The sequence below is a fragment of the Adelges cooleyi genome, unplaced genomic scaffold, assembly GCF_023614345.1.
Source record: "Adelges cooleyi isolate 19-005CV unplaced genomic scaffold, UGA_ACOO_1.1 ACOO_flye_CR_arks_rails_tigmint_CR_PRNA_574, whole genome shotgun sequence".
NCBI classification, from domain to species: domain Eukaryota; kingdom Metazoa; phylum Arthropoda; class Insecta; order Hemiptera; family Adelgidae; genus Adelges; species Adelges cooleyi.
Window position 1 is genome coordinate 8627088 of NW_026096268.1, and position 16259 is coordinate 8643346.

At 27.8% G+C, this 16259-nt stretch overlaps 4 protein-coding genes across 4 annotated transcripts; 2 read left to right on the plus strand and 2 right to left on the minus strand.

Annotated features, from left to right (window-relative positions):
• Positions 1-890: 890 nt before the first annotated feature.
• On the minus strand, positions 891-3254 carry LOC126843053 (protein FRG1 homolog). Its single transcript, XM_050580358.1, has 6 exons — positions 3039-3254; positions 2756-2835; positions 2527-2652; positions 2210-2376; positions 1766-1968; positions 891-1644 (listed from the first exon to the last, which is right to left on the minus strand). Exons 1-6 carry the CDS (start codon positions 3095-3097, stop codon positions 1497-1499), a joined length of 783 nt encoding a protein of 260 aa, XP_050436315.1. The 5' UTR covers positions 3098-3254; the 3' UTR covers positions 891-1496.
• A 734-nt stretch (positions 3255-3988) lies between these two features.
• On the plus strand, positions 3989-6261 carry LOC126842998 (protein sarah). The gene is made up of 5 exons (XM_050580286.1): positions 3989-4235; positions 4296-4536; positions 4681-4854; positions 4928-5096; positions 5817-6261. Exons 2-5 carry the CDS (start codon positions 4327-4329, stop codon positions 5939-5941), a joined length of 678 nt encoding a protein of 225 aa, XP_050436243.1. The 5' UTR covers positions 3989-4235; positions 4296-4326; the 3' UTR covers positions 5942-6261.
• Positions 6262-6794: 533 nt separating this feature from the next.
• On the minus strand, positions 6795-12858 carry LOC126842742 (cullin-5). The gene is made up of 16 exons (XM_050579866.1): positions 12608-12858; positions 11874-12083; positions 11589-11768; positions 11166-11307; positions 10882-11102; positions 10708-10801; positions 10510-10640; positions 9845-10012; positions 9394-9528; positions 9184-9308; positions 8982-9112; positions 8544-8716; positions 8295-8456; positions 8109-8227; positions 7401-7524; positions 6795-7311 (listed from the first exon to the last, which is right to left on the minus strand). The coding sequence occupies exons 1-16, from the start codon at positions 12623-12625 to the stop codon at positions 7117-7119; spliced, it is 2328 nt and encodes a 775-aa protein (XP_050435823.1). The 5' UTR covers positions 12626-12858; the 3' UTR covers positions 6795-7116.
• Positions 12859-13117: 259 nt separating this feature from the next.
• On the plus strand, positions 13118-16053 carry LOC126842943 (DCN1-like protein 4). The gene is made up of 7 exons (XM_050580187.1): positions 13118-13389; positions 13604-13706; positions 14158-14261; positions 14335-14479; positions 14735-14843; positions 15357-15564; positions 15649-16053. Exons 2-7 carry the CDS (start codon positions 13630-13632, stop codon positions 15699-15701), a joined length of 696 nt encoding a protein of 231 aa, XP_050436144.1. The 5' UTR covers positions 13118-13389; positions 13604-13629; the 3' UTR covers positions 15702-16053.
• Positions 16054-16259: the final 206 nt, after the last annotated feature.

Sequence of the window (16259 nt, forward strand, 5' to 3'; positions counted from 1 at the left end):
TTTAATGCAAATTTCGTTGGATTTAAGCCCGGCGGGGCTTACGGGTCATAAAAAATTATTCTAACTGAATAAAAAAAAAAAACGCTTAGATGCGAAGCAATGCTGGAAAAATCTGTAAAAGCTATAATGTGCTTAAGAGAATGCTTTAAACGAAAATAATCGTTTAAACGTGTTTATGGAAAAGTGTGTGTAGGTCAATGCGCAGTGATGGTAGAAAACAAATTTTGATACCGTTAAAAAGACAAGACATTTAGCTAGGTACTCTTGTCGGGTTTTTTTAGAAAACTTAAATTTTACCTTATATACAAGCACTTAAAAGAGTAAAAGAATGTTAGAATAAAATTATTAATTGTCAGTGTTGGGTTGATATTATTGATATTTTTAATTATTACGCATCACAGTTTAACCTTTAAATTAAAATTTTGCAAAAAATTCCCTGTACATTATTCGCACACAGCAACTTAGAAATTTACAACGTCCAAAGTGCAGTTTTTTCCTTTATAAGAAAAAAGTTTGAAAGATTATTAAGAAAAGCGTTTATGTCATAGTCCCAATCTAGATCTACCATTAGGCTTCTTGTAGCACGCTATAATTGTAAGTTGAAAAATATGTTAGTTTTTTTCAATTTTAAAGGGCAAGGGGTAAACATCTAAAATATTTCACTCAATAAAGTACCCGTCAGGTACGATTTTAAACTTTTATATAAACTTACTACACGCAGAATTCGGTTCAGCGATTTAAAAAATACAGTGGATCGTTAAACGTTACGTTACTTGAAGACAGTAGCTAGCCTTAAGTCTTAAAATAAAGCTATCGTATGTGTAACTTATAAAAATATATTAACACTTTTTTGAGACAAGAAATTGGAAAAAAAGAAAAACAAGGTTAAAGAACATTAAAATATGTTACCATTTATTGCAGTTCCAACAGTATCACTTGCTGACTTAGAGCAAAACCATCCATAAAGAGACATTATTCGATATTCAATTTTTAAATATTTAACAACAATTACTTATACCTTTTTTTTTTCTTCTTATAACTGCATTAAAATGTAAGAAATTTTTTAGTAGATAATTCCCTTGAAAAACTAACCGCTATGTCATACTTATCGAGAATGTGCAATATCCAGTTGTTTTCATATAAACTGCAGATGACAAACAACACATCGGACATGAAAGGATGACCAGAAAATGTCTTTAAAATGCAACACAACAAACATTTTCGGGATTTTTATCAAAATTATAATTTTCACAGTAATCATAAGTACGAGCACTTCCTATAAACTATTTTTACTCGATGTTCAAAAAAAAAAAAAGTTGAATATGCGACATTTGCTATTAATTTAAAAATACAAATTTTATAAACGTCATTCAAGTTGTCAACAAACAAGAAAAAAACATTCATTTACATACTAAATGTATAAAAACAATCGAAAAAAAAATGTTCTTGAACATTTTCTTGAACACTGTTGTCGTATTTTTAGTTAACAAATTTGGTTATTTACAATATCTGTCAGCTTTAGTTTTGGCTCTTCGATCTAACAGCGATTCGTGTAATTTTCCTTCTTTTTGTGCTTTTTTCAATTGACTCTGTTTACCTTCAATCATGCGCATTTTTTTGTCTTGAAACTTTTGAAACATTTTTCTAAATAAAAAAATAATATGTGTCTATATAAACGTATGTTTTTAAATTAAAATAAATTAATATTGTCCTTGGCGAATTAAAATTTAATGTAAATATGTTTAATGTTTACAATCAATCTTACACGTAATTTTTTTCTATATCTTTAATGTTGCCTTTTTTCTCATCCAACTTATCAACCTCAACTTCGGCACTCTCCGGAGCATTTAATCGAACTTTGACAATTTCGCTTGTACCAGCAGTGCGACTCATTGCAACTAATGAGTCATCTTCGTCTCTGATTCTAATAAAACATCCGGTCGAAGCCAATATAGCCAATTTGTTATCCTAAAACAGGAAGGATACAATTATATTGTTTGGTAGATACTCGAATAAAATGGATATCGTTGGCCTGAATTTCAATATTTTCACAACTCGAAATACGGGACAACAACGAATTAGGCCTACGACAATAACGGGGATAACCAATTAGTCAAAATCAGTTAACCAACGAGAAGAAAGCAAAAAGCAAATCAACTTCAACAGAAGTCATCGAATAAAGAGAAGAAATTATTATAGATAAGCTTACTTCGAAAATGGGTTCAAACTGTTCTAATGGTCCAATAGCGTCGGATCTGCCGACTATAGTGCCGTCCTTATCGACTCCCAAATATTTTCCGTAACCAGATTTAAAAGCTATTTTGGTTTCGCTTATAGAAATAGCAGTCAATATTTCTTCAGGGAGTGGTCCGTCTCCTTAAAAATTATTAATATTGGAATTAGATTCAGTTAACATACCTTTGTATTTATGGAAAAAATAATTGTTTAAATTATTTTATATAATGACTATAAAAAAAAAACTAAATGTGGAGGTACAATTTATTGACATTGATTGCTAAGACTCACCTTCATTATGAGGTGGACCGAGCGTAAATAAACCGTTATCCATTGCCGTTACATATGTTTGACAGCCAAACTCAAGAGCTACGGGTCCAGAAATTTCACTTACTAATTTAGCTTCCGCCCAATTACCTACCATTGAAAAATACCATATAAATAAAGAATTAATTTAGAAATACAACTTTTATATTATTATTACGATAGCTTACGAGTTTTACGATGTTTTTGTACTCACCGTGGTTAATTTTATCTTGATTTTCTTCCATATTGACTTTTTGGTCTATTTTTTTGGACTTGTCTTTCTTTTTCTTTTTCCTGTAATAATGTATATATTTTTATCCACGATATAACTGTGTTGGATTGTAACAGATACACATTTGTTTTTTTTCCATAAATTAATTTAATTAGTAACACGTTAATTACTATTACGATATGACATTTTTAAAGACAAACTACCGTTATATCTACTTAAGCTGAGTAATAAATAAAATATATTTTTTAAATCCAAAACGACTTACTTTACTTTTTCGTTTTTCAAAATTAATTTTGACACTCGAACCTTTTGATATTCAGTCATTTTAGATTAATTTCTTTCCGAAACCTATTTAATGTTTACAAGCGTATTGCAACTTGAAAATTAATACAAATAATTTATTGACTTAAATTTGACAAATTTTTTTTAGTAAGTAAGTAACAAGTAACTTGTAAGTACATCAATCATCATAAGACATGATAAAATAAACGGGCACGGTTCTGTAAACATAATCACTATCACAGCCAGTTGCTATTGTTGGGTTGCTACCACTTTTCCCAAATTGAATAAATTACCAATGTCTACTTTTCCTACAGATAAAAATTAGGTATTTTTGTACATACAGCCAGCACGGTGGGATATAAATTATAATTTTATTTGCATTATTTTTAACGTGTGAAAAATTGATGAACCGTTTTTCCAAAGGAATATTGAACTACAGAATAGACTAAATAATAATTAAAATAACTATAAATAATATAACTGTAAAAAAAAAAACTATTATTAAATTAACTATAATTTAGTCTATTATGTGATTGAAACATTTAAATTAAATAATACTAAATTTGTATTTAATCAATGCCTATAATTTTACCATATTTACCAATGAGAAATGTGGTCTTGGGTGTGTAAACGTTTAAATTAATTTTCACCATTACAATAGTCAAATGGTTTTTACAATTAATAATAATAATATGTTTTTCGGTACTCGGTAGTTTGGTTTACAAAAATTACAACAACTCACAAAACTCCTTTCAAGTATTGTAAATTTTTGTTTACACTTGACCATATTATTTTTGTAAAATATCGTCTTGAGGATTTTTTTTTTTTTTAAACATGGTGGGCAATGGACCAAATTCTGATTTAAAAGAGACTATAATCAGCTGGTTGTTTTCTTTTTGTTATCAGCGGACTTTTGTTGTGTTTATCAGGGAAGAACATTCTTGTGTCTTGTCTTGTTAGTTCTCCACAGACTACAATTATTCTTAAATCTCGACCAAGTGGAAAGCTGCTTGTGTGTACAGTGTACTTATTTAGTGTACCCAACTTGTTTGTCCGACTGAAAACTGAATGTTTACAGTCAGTTCGAAACGGTTTAATAATCACATTTGTTTGAGTTACACGAAAAATATGAAATATTTTTAAGAGAAGAAGAATTTAACGCAATCCAACACGTTTTGTTGTGAGTGTTTTTACAACGGTTTAAACGAATTTGACAATTTATCGGAAACTTGTATTTCAGAATTTATATTAAAAAAAAAAATTTTTAAAAAATGGTAGAAGAACCAAAAGAGATCCAAGATCAAGAAATCATTGTTAATGAAATTGACGGTCTGCCCAGCTTACATGATGAAAAACTTGACCTGTACAAAGCCTTGGCTTCAGAGCAGTCGTCACTAGAAGACTTAAACGATGAAGACCTGCCCACTTCGTTAATTGTTACTAATGTGGATCCCGCTATTTTCAAGGATGACGATCTTAAGGTTTTATACATTTCCATTTACTACTATGTTTACGTGTATGGCTTAAGTTAAGTAATTCAGTTTACACTAAATCAGTTCAAGTCACACGTGTCAACATGGTATATTATTCAAAGTTGGAGTAAGTAATCCTTTTTGTTTTTATAGAAAGAAATAGAAGTGCTATTTAGCCGATTTGGTGAAGTCATCTCCATTCAGTATTTCCGAAGCTTCAAACGTCTAAGAGTTAACTATGGTACACCAGCGTCGGCAGCCAACGCAAGAATTCAAATGCATCAAATACGTTTCTATGATACAACAATCAACTGTTATTTTGCACAGGTATAAAATATATATACATAATATACACAATGTATGATATTATATTATGTTACATTTTTTATTTTTATGGTAGCCTGTAACACCGATTGACGCCGCCGACCAACACTTGCAATTGCCAGCTCCGGTCAAACAGTTTTTGATTTCTCCTCCGCCGTCTCCCCCGGAAGGTTGGGTACCAAGAGCAGAAGGAGAACCGCTTATAAATTACGATTTAATAGCGGCCATCGCCAGTCTTACTCCTGGTATGTCAAAATTATAATTCTTTTTATATTAATTACATTTTACAAAGAATTATAATTATTAAAATTTAAGCTGTAAAACGGATTATATTAGATGTACATATTTTTGTTAAAAATGTAACATTGTTGCACTACAAAACTTCTTCGAAAACTACTTATTTTGATACGTCACTTGAAATCCAATGTCTTGATAATAATCAAAGCTCCATAAAAATAATTGTAATAAATATGACGTGTTAAGTTTATAAATTTGATGACTGATATTAAGTATAAAAAATTGCCCCCCTCAACAAAATTGGCGTAGATCGGTTCACGGCACAAACAACGAAAACCGAAAAGTTGTCAATGCTGCAACGTGCTATCGTGCACGTTTGTTGGACCGAGCCTTTAATAAAATAATTAATTTAAATACTTTACCAGTATTGTCTAAATCATTTATTATTTTAATTAAATTTGGAAATAAAAATTCTCAGCTATCGAATCGAAGCTAAAATTATTTAAATAATACACATACATTAAGTTACATAAAAAACACCAAGATTTGCTTACTTTAACTATTAAATATATCAAAAAAAGTTATACTCTTTTTTACTTATTTATGACCAAAACTATTTTTTTTTTTTGTAAAATATATGTTTTTACCTAAAGGTAGGCTTTCTGACGACTCGCCAACATATATTAACACCAAATCAAATAATGCTTTTTAAATTTAATTAATTACAGGCCAACCTCATGAAATTCATGCATCTACCGACTCATTGCCAGCCATTGTTTTACACGTAGCAGACGGATATGAAAGTACTAAATCATCAGTTAAAATTCCTCCAACTAGACTACCGGACAAATGAAAATATACATTAATTAGTCAATGTTATTTCAATCTATGTATTAAGTACTATTAATTTTATTATATTATTTTTTTTCACGAGTATTTTAATGTTTGTTCTATATTTAACGTTGTATCATTTATCATTATTATTATTACCAAGAATTTATTTAATATTATCCACGTTAGTGTGAATATTAATTATACAAAAGTTTGTGTTCTTACTCTTTTTTTTCCTACTAAAATTCTAATATTTCTTTTCAACCTTAGTGCTTACTTCTTTAAGACTGTCAATAAATATACTTACTTATGTAATAAGCTGAAATTGCTAAATTATATGTCATCATGAACTCTTATAAATAAAAGAACTATTGTGTATACATATTTTAATGCTAAAATTTTAGTGTTAATTAGTTATATATATATTTTTTTTTTTAGAAATGATTAATTCTATTGTTTTACGTTATTTTTAGATATTTTAATAATAATAATACGTTTGGTTTTACACATGTTTAAAATAATATATAAATTAGTCAAGGAGATGAATAAATCAGAATAACCAGGGTGTAAAAAATTAGCAGTGTTAAAAAAAAACCAAATCTTTAGTATAAATTTAAAAAGAAAAAAAAATGGAAAAATCTATTAACACTATTCTTTTTTTTTTTACCTATTATTGTATTTATTTTACACTGAATTTGAAATTCAAATAATAAAATTAATTAATTATTAATCAAAATTCGTTTAATTATTTCAAGCATTATTAATAAATAAATATTCATGTTATTTGTACGAGGTTTTTAATATTAAAAATACAAACTAAGTTAAAAAAAATAATAACCAATAATATACTTCAATTTCCATGAACATCATGGCACGAGTCCGTTTTATTATCGTTATATCAACAAAAATTATTATAATAATCATTGTGATAAATAAATAAATCAGTTGATCGTATTTTATAATAATAATTACATCTGCAACTTATGCGTTGACTCTCTTATACATTAAAAAAAAAATATATATACATACATACATCCAAAAAAAAAATATTTAGACACAGGTTTAAGTTCTTTTAAGGTAAAAATAAAAATAATAAATAAATACTGAAAATAAACACGTAACAATTATGTAAAATTACACAAAAGCCTAATGTAGTATCACAGAAAATATGGTACTGAATGAAACACTGATTGGCGGTTATGCAATGTACACAAAATTATTTATATCGTCTTCATCGCGTTTCATGTATTTATGTTCAATTAACCATTCGATTTGTTCTTTGATCATTTTTTTACTCGGTAAAAACATATTTTTCAGTATATCGACTAATTCGGTTTGAAGCTTCCAATTCGATATCTTTTTGCGCATTTTCAATATTTTAATTATTGCTTCCTGCGTAAATAAAAATATAATAATTAAATTTAAAAAAAAAAAATGTTTTTTTGCTAAATTTTTTAATTTATCGTCAATAACTCCCGTACTTGTACTCTTAATATCCTGAGTTGAACAATACACTCGTTGTCTTCATCTTTACTGCGCTCGGTCGACAATTGTAGTCTACCGATCAAATTGATTTTTCCTCTTTTTTGCAGTTTACCATTTTTTCTAATAAAATAAGAAATGGTAAAATCATAGCTCAAAATTTATAAAAAAAACAAATAATATAATTTGGTTAGTTTTAGCCTGCAATGCGAAGCGGAGAAGGTAATGTCTTTACAATGTTGTTTTCTATTTTCGTATCTAGACCTACAATCGTTTAAATGTCTTGACCGATTTTTACATGTAGCAAGTCTATACATCGGACCAACAGGTACTTTATAAGACCAAAATTGGAAAAAAGGTCCTTACCCCCTTTTCCTTCAAATTTATCACCCTAATTATGTGTACATAATTATTCAACTTAAAATTATGTTACACTATAACTTATTAAATAATAGTCGGAATTACTTCAAAACTTAAGGAGATATTTTTTAAACATAGTTACTACTAATGTACAGTGAAAAGCTAAGAAAATATCACTGACCTTCTCATCCCTCTTTGGAGGAGTAAACTTAGTAAGTTAAAAAAAATAAACCAAAATCTTTACTAATATAATTATCAACACATTTATCGTCTATAAAATGATTTATATTAGTGAATTGGTTTCGCATCAAAGCATTCATTCAAAAGTGACTTTTTTTTTTACTCACACAATAGAAAACTGTTCGTTTATCCAAAAGGTAGTATTTTCATTAAATTCTTTTGGAGACGGCACTTCGGGTGATACTAATACGACTTGTTTTTTTAACTTTGGAAAAGCTACTAAAGACTAAAACAAATAAAATTAAATAAATTAAATTTTAAAGTTTATAAACGGATTACACACAATGTCATACCCATAACGTCCTTCGTAGTTCTGGGTCAGGTAGTTCCGTGGCTAGTCTGAGATTCTCGTAAGTTATTTTGTCTTTTGGTCTTTGATTCCACGCAAACAACACTGCCATTTGAAACGTTGTGACGTCGACATCGAATCGGCCGACATCATTGGTAAACGTTATCTAATAATATTCAAAATGAATTAGTTAATTTTTAAACTCCAAAGCAAATAGCAAATTTTTGTCGTCATGACAAAATTCAGTTCTCACCGTTCCGTTGGACATATGATGATACCATTGGAGTTTACGTCCACTATGTTTCTTTCGATAAAAGTCTTCTACTTCCGGTATATAATCTTCCAGCTCCATCGGCAGTGAAACTGTTACGCGTTCGCTTCCTCTGGACCACGCTCCAGCGTTTAATATTTTTATATTTATGGAATCTAAAATATAATATACACTGTAATTTTGTAAGTTAAATATAGTTTTTTTTTTTTTAAATAGCCTTTATTAAAAAAATATAAGTTTAATATAGTTATTATGTAAAAATAAAAATATAACGGTTCTTTATCATTTGGCATGAATATTGTAAATATTTGTTTTCCCTTAAGCATCCCCAAAAAGTTGTAAAGCGCAATTATGCGTCAATTTCGGCTCTTAATCGTTAAACTTTTGTTTTACAATTAAAACAACACACTCGATGCATACCTGCGATACTCCCTTTGAGATTTCTATATGTTTCTTTAAACATTTGGTTTAAGTCTTCACTGACTTTTATGTCTTGAAACATTCTTGCTAACTTGTTTACATAATCAGCCGGCATTCCGACTTCCCTTAGCCTAAACAACATCACTTTTGCAAATAAATATAACACTCTTAATAGTTGTAATTATCTAATATACAGCATTACCATTCGACCATATTCTCTTCTTTTTCTGAATCGGCCGAGGTGTCTAATATTAATCTTCTGGTTAAATGCGCTTTGTGGAATCTCATAAATACATCTTTGTTTTGTACATATTTCAATACAAGTAGCTAGAAACCGAAGAAAAAAGATATATTTTTCATTTATAAATATGTATTTGAATTATCATATTGAGTCGTATTATTTTGTACATACCACGTCTTTTAATTTACTTTCAATTTCATCGGCAGTCAATCGTTTACTCAGAGGTGTTTTTCGCAGTAACATGTCACAATAGTTGGCCAATAATTCCGGACACTTTGATTCCGGCTGGGATTTAACAGCCGAATTCTAAAATTACAATTGTAAAAAAAAGGGTTTAATCACTTATTGGCAAGACAAAAAAAATAGATTAGATATTTTTTTCTTTCTCATTTGTACACATTATAAATCCTTAAAAAATTATTTATTGCGAAAAAAATACAAATTTTATATATTATAATAGTTAATTATTTCAAAAAATATTATAAAAATTTGATTTTTTCAGTGTTTAGTGAAACGAAAATAAAAGATTAATTAATTTTAAAGGTAAAAAATACAAATTAACTAGAACAAAAAATAAGAGAGAAAAAAAAACTAAATATTACAGTCCGACAAAACAACTTACCTGCTTTGTGGGTAGCTCTAATCGAAAAACTGTAGTGTCGTTAACTACTTGTTTGTACGCTTTATCTCTTGCGGTTAAAAACCTGGGATCGTCGTTGAACGCTTCTTGTACTAAATTACTGAATTTATGGAAGAGCAAGAGCAGTTGTTCGACATATTTTTCAGAATCCTGTAAAATGATAATTTATTTATTTATTTACGGAATTAATTTCATTTACAATATATAATATTACAGCAGTATAGACAAAAAAAGAACAGTATAAGAAAAACTTAAAAACTTACAAAATGTAATAAAAAAAGCCTGCTAAAAAATTTGTATGGTTTAATTCCAAAAATTGTCCTCCCAACTAAATTTTCATAAGCAAAATGTTGAAAAAATTGTAACTTTCGAGAAGTGTCTAAACACAGAGAAAAGCTACTGTACTCTAACAAAATGATTGGACCAATTTTACAAAAAATGGAGAGTATTTGGAAGGGCATACATTTAATTTATCATGTTTGTTTAATAATCAAAAAAAAATTTGTTTTGGACAAACAATGTACAACAGTACAGTAACGAGTTAGGTAATTTCATTACATTTCAAAAGTAACTTGACTTTTTTTCTTTTTAATTAATATGCTCTTATTCCAACAACATAAACTTGACTTTATTTAATTATAAATTACCTGTGTTATTATGTCTGCTGATGCCATCATATCAGCAAGACCTGCACTGACAATATATTCTTCCAAATCTTTTAACATTATTAAAATACCATCAGGTACACGATCCATAAGTTTGAATAAAAGCTGCAACTCTAAAATAATGTATTAATACTCGGTTAATACAGAAAAACAGTATTTTCACAATCGTTTATACTATACTTTTGGTATCGTTTTTCTTGATCATATCTGTACATTCAGCCAAAATAGTATGTCGGAAGTTTGAAACCAAAACGGAAACACAACAGTCTGTCAACTAAACACAAACATTTTTATTATTATTAATATTCGACCCTTTTATAAAACTACTATAAATATGTAAAGCGTTTAACAAACCATTTGAACTGATCCACTGCTCGGCTCTAAATACTTTTGAGCTCGGACTTCTTCTTCACGAAGTTTTATATCGGCATATTTCATATAATTCTGAACACCGTGAAGTTCTAAATATTCAGGCGCTTTGGCTTTGTAAAATGATTCTGTTGTATCAATATACGCTTTCTCGAAATATTGACGGTAAATTTGAAGTTTATCTTCGGGATTTGAGCAAAGGTTAACTGAAAGCAATTGATTTTTTTTTATCCACTCAACTTGGCAATGCAAAATTCATTAAAACTTACCATACGATTCTCTTACGCCGATGACTAATTGAGAATCAAAAGCTTCTCCGTTTCGTTCTAAATAAACAAGTTTCATAGCAGAATCTTGAAGTCTTTGTTTAATATCATTGAATATACTTTGATTCCAACTATCCAACATTAGCTGTTAAAAAAACATTGTAATGAAATATAATTTAATAATAATTATAAACATTAAAATATTATTTATTAATACTTATTTAACAATACTTTTGCATTGTATAATAATAATTACATTATTTTATCATAAAACACAGAAAAATTTGTATTAAATTTTTGGTATAAGCCTTGGATATCTAAAATATTTCTAAACATATAAAACGAATGCAAAGTAATTATGTAAGATAGGTATTTTGTGAAATTGAAATTGAAGTTATATAATACGTCATGATACTTTTACTTTACCTTACGAACAACAGTGTCATTATCATTATTTGATTTTTTACTACTATTAGGTTTTCCAGTCAGCGCGTTTTCTAATTGCCTAAAAGGTGTTGGCAGATAGTTGCATTGAGTAAAAAATTTTCTCCATTCCGTTATATATGCTTTTAGTAAGGCTTGATCTTCTTGATGAGCCATCACTCGCTTCGAATAAAAAAAAACCAACAATCATAATAAAATAAATAACATTAAAATTAAATTTATACGAAATTGAGTTGTTGATTTTTATACATCACCAGTTGAACTTACTTGCTGAGCTTTTTTAATAAACTCCATGATATCAGTTTTCAAAGCTTGCCTCATCTTAAAAGGTCCTTGTTCGTCCCATAAACATACCAAATGAACAGCGTAAAATAAGTCTTGCCATTCATTTTGTGTAACAGGTTCTTGTTGTAAAAGTTTAAGTACAACTGGTCGCATATTAACCCATTTCTCTTCAAAACGTACTACAGTCTTTTCCTAGTCAAATATTGAAAAATTTTAATTAAAATTTGGTACATTTTTTAAAATTCATACCATTGTCACAAATGAATTTAGAAATTAACATAAACCAATTTTAATAAATAAGAATACACATTAATATTATAATAACATGATAGGTATCGATTTAAAATTGTATTTTTGAAATTTGTAAATTACTTGTACAAAAATTATTTTTCAATTACCTACAAAATTTAAAAAAACTAGTTTTTATATAAAACATATTATTCAACGGAACATAAATAATTAATATGGTGTGATATTTGTACAAGGTTATCTAAGGAGGTACCTAGTCTTTAAAAAGTACCTATTAGGTATGTAAGCCTATCTATTTTACACTAAATAAACGCAATAAGTATTTCAATATGAAGACAATAATCATCATTAACACTTCGACTAAAACAGATAAGTTATTTAAATTGGACGCTTAGGAAAAATAATCAATTTCAATAACTTTTTTAATTTTCAAACGTATGCAGAATATTATTATAGTGGTCGTTTACCTTTAATATTTGGGACATTTTCAATTATTTTTTTTATACTTGATTGACGAACAAACACTGTCACTATTGAATAATTAAATTAACTAAACACTACGAATAAAATTTGAATAAATTAAACGACAAATAATAACAGACTTTTTGATTCAAAAACATCGGATATATCACAACGTTGATCAGAATGGTTGATACAAGCTGCTGTACGCTTTCACGCCACCAAATACTGCAATTTCAAGATTACAAATATTTCCACTAGTGCTCCGAGCTCCCTCACAGCCCCGAAATGGTTTGATAACAACAATGGTTTGACACCGGTGGTACGGTCGATACCTGAACCGTGGTACCGAACTGAATGATAACAAGGCTACAGTGAGGGGGGGATCGGCCATCGAATTGTTTTTGTACAACGTCCTTGGTGTGTGGTAATAGTTTGGTCACGGACAACTGCGGCTGTCACCAAGGTATAATCACTAATCGGACAATCATATTTTAACTTTCGAGCTAAATTCCAATTTCATATTATCAAAACATTTAACAATAGTCAATAGCTTAAGAAAAAAAAAATAAAATGAAAACAATATTATTATATTAACCAATAATAACTACTACCTAGTCTGTGAATGCAAAACAAACACCTTTTATTACTTAATATTATATTTAATTAAACCATCAGAGTTCCTGTCTTCTGACTACAACTGCAGCTTTAAGTACAACATAGAATACTTCGATTACCTACCTTACATATTAATTAACAACAACAGTACAGATAACTGGTTTTCTATTTTGTAAGTTTATTTCAATATAATAGGTAATCATTTTTTTTTTTTTTCAATATTTTATAAATCCAAATTTACCTATTTTGTTACTGCACATCAACAATATCAATAAACTTTTTCTATCAAAGTGTCTTGACAAAATACAATTTTCAAACTAGTTCGCTAGTCATTAACCATTATTGTAATTGGTGATTATTGAAATCTTGTTCGTTTTGTTTTATAGTTTTTTTCTATTTAAGTAATTTAAAGATGGCAAGAAAACGTCGTAGCACTACAGAAATAAATACAGCAGAAAATGCATCAGTTCCCAAACGTCGTTTTACAAGGTTTGTAAAGAAAATTATTTTCTATGATATATGTTTCAAAATAATTTTTATGCAAGTAAATTATTGCATAATAATTTTTTTTTCTATGATAATTATATGATGTTTGTTTGTCATTCTTGTCAACGTTTTTTTTTACCCAGTGAAATTTTGACCCTATGGGTGTTGATTATAGCTAGATTCCAATCTAGCGTTAACCAAACAAACTACATCCATGGAGGTATATCTGGGTGATAACTATATGTACAATCATTCCTACCTTATCCACTTAACTGTCTTCTATCAATTTCATTAAAAATTCCTGTATCTCAATACCATTGTATTATAAATTAAATATGATAGTTCTCTCTCTTTTTTTCAAATAGTCAAAAGTTATAAGTACAACATATGTTTGTAACAATAATATCACCAATTCATTGATTTTAATATTGATTTATCATTTTACTAATTTTAGTGCACAAAGAACGCAAAGTAGACTTGAAGAAATGATGGCTTTTAATCATAAAAAATGTTTAAGTTGGTTTCACAAATACACCAACGATTCGAGTGATACCTTAGGTAAATATCATTGTAAAAATGTTATTTTTTTATATGTATATTTTTTTAATTGATGTCATAATGTTTCGAACAGGACCTGAAGGTATGGAAAAATTTTGCTTGGATATTGGAGTGGAACCAGAAGATTTAGTTATGCTTGTATTGGCATGGAAAATGAATGCCAAATCTATGGGCTATTTTACGAGTACAGAATGGTTAAAAGGACTAACAGAATTACAGTAAGCAAATTAAAATATAATATAGCTTATTTAATATTTTTGAAAAATTATCTACACATCAAATACCTTGACTATTATTATGATGTATAAAATAGCAATCGATGGTTTTGGTCTTGGCTATTTTCAATTTACATATTTTATAACTGATTATTAAAAAAATCAAATAGAATTTTTTTTCATTTATTGAATATTATATTTTATGAATACAGTTATTTAAAAATACATTTTTAATTTATTTATTTATTTTGTTTCTAGGTGTGATTCCATAAAAAAATTACAGAGCAAGCTAGATTCATTGCGATTATGCTTTAACGATCCATTAATGTTCAAAAGTATTTATAGATATGCATATGACTTTGCTAGAGTAAGTACAATTATTATCAAAGTAACATTATGACGTTTAATTAGTAGAACTTTTTTTTATCATTTAATTAACAGATAAAACGTGTATAGAAGACTATCGTTATTTAACAATTTTTGCTATTCCTACTTCTTTTAAAAATTAATGTTTTTTGTATAGCTAATAAATTTGTTTAGAAACCTCGACCTTGGAGGTTACAACATTAACCAAATTTAATCCCTTTCACATTTTATTTTATATCTTAAATAATTTAAAACTTAATTTATAATTACAAATATATTTAAATAAAAATAAGAAATAAATATACTGAATTATTTTAATGAATAATTAAATAATAGGTAATTTTTTTGAATATTGCTTTATTTAAATATAATACTATTCGAATAATGCTCAACTATGTTGAATATGTAGATTTGCTTGTAAAATACTGATTTTATGTCGATATATTATCCCTAAAGCATATATAATAAAAATTTAAAAAATGTATTAATTAATATATCGCTTGCATCGTTTTAGGATAAAGATCAACGAAGTATGGATATAGAAACTGCCAAACTGATGTTAAATTTATTACTTGGAAAACAGTGGAAACTTTATCCGTTGTTTTCTAGATTTATAGACCAATCCAAGTACAGAGTTATCAATAAAGATCAATGGTGCAATATATTAGAGTTTTCCAGATCTATTAATGCAGATTTATCCAATTACGACATTGACGGAGCGTGTAAGCTTAGCATAATTTAATACATGTATACTGTTGTGTACGACATATCTTTATTGTGTTGGTTTAATTACTATTGTTTTGCAGGGCCTGTTATGTTGGACGAGTTTGTAGATTGGCTAAAGCAAAATGAGAGCTGAAACAAAAAGTGTACCATTAGATATACCAGAGCTACATTCTGGACCGACCTAATAGTTATTAAAATATATTCAAATAAAAGAAATCGATCTCTTGAACGCTTTTTTTTTTCATTTTTCATGTAAAGACTATTTTTTGTTCAAATTAAATCGCTAGATTTACCGGTCTCTTAAAAATAAATACAATTATATTTATTTATTATTTTTTATTTATATATCTATGGATAATTTACAAAAATAAATAAATCATCACAGGTCACTTTTTTTCTTTCTTTTTTTATGTATGTTTTATATAGTAACTACAATTCATTAATAATTAATAAAATTAATTTAAAAAATCGGACACTTAAATATTATATACTTTAAAATAAATTACAACTTCAAACACAGAAGGAGAATGAAATGTATTCCAATAATTTCATAATGTATATTGATGTATACACTTAATAGGTATTTCTAATTTGATAATTTCATGTTGCAATATGTATATTATTATTTGTATCGCCCGCTCTGGGTTTTTTTTTTTATATATATATATATTTTGTAGCGTGTACGTATTTA

What these genes read in the sequence shown, in the direction of transcription:
- LOC126843053 (XM_050580358.1), bottom strand. Translation starts at nt 3,097, where the DNA reads ATGACTGAATATCAAAAGGTTCGAGTGTCAAAATTAATTTTGAAAAAC. An exon ending in TTGAAAAACGAAAAAGTAAA is followed by an intron (nt 2,836 to 3,038) that starts GTAAGTCGTTTT and finishes ACATTATTACAG; the next exon opens with GAAAAAGAAAAAGAAAGACA. An exon ending in TCAAGATAAAATTAACCACG is followed by an intron (nt 2,653 to 2,755) that starts GTGAGTACAAAA and finishes TTTCAATGGTAG; the next exon opens with GTAATTGGGCGGAAGCTAAA.
- LOC126842998 (XM_050580286.1), top strand. Translation starts at nt 4,327, where the DNA reads ATGGTAGAAGAACCAAAAGAGATCCAAGATCAAGAAATCATTGTTAAT. An exon ending in TCAAGGATGACGATCTTAAG is followed by an intron (nt 4,537 to 4,680) that starts GTTTTATACATT and finishes TTGTTTTTATAG; the next exon opens with AAAGAAATAGAAGTGCTATT. An exon ending in CATCGCCAGTCTTACTCCTG is followed by an intron (nt 5,097 to 5,816) that starts GTATGTCAAAAT and finishes AATTAATTACAG; the next exon opens with GCCAACCTCATGAAATTCAT.
- LOC126842742 (XM_050579866.1), bottom strand. An exon ending in AAAGTAAATTAAAAGACGTG is followed by an intron (nt 9,309 to 9,393) that starts GTATGTACAAAA and finishes TTCGGTTTCTAG; the next exon opens with CTACTTGTATTGAAATATGT. An exon ending in ATCATATGTCCAACGGAACG is followed by an intron (nt 8,457 to 8,543) that starts GTGAGAACTGAA and finishes GAATATTATTAG; the next exon opens with ATAACGTTTACCAATGATGT.
- LOC126842943 (XM_050580187.1), top strand. Translation starts at nt 13,630, where the DNA reads ATGGCAAGAAAACGTCGTAGCACTACAGAAATAAATACAGCAGAAAAT. An exon ending in AAAGGACTAACAGAATTACA is followed by an intron (nt 14,480 to 14,734) that starts GTAAGCAAATTA and finishes TTTTGTTTCTAG; the next exon opens with GTGTGATTCCATAAAAAAAT. An exon ending in TTACGACATTGACGGAGCGT is followed by an intron (nt 15,565 to 15,648) that starts GTAAGCTTAGCA and finishes ATTGTTTTGCAG; the next exon opens with GGCCTGTTATGTTGGACGAG.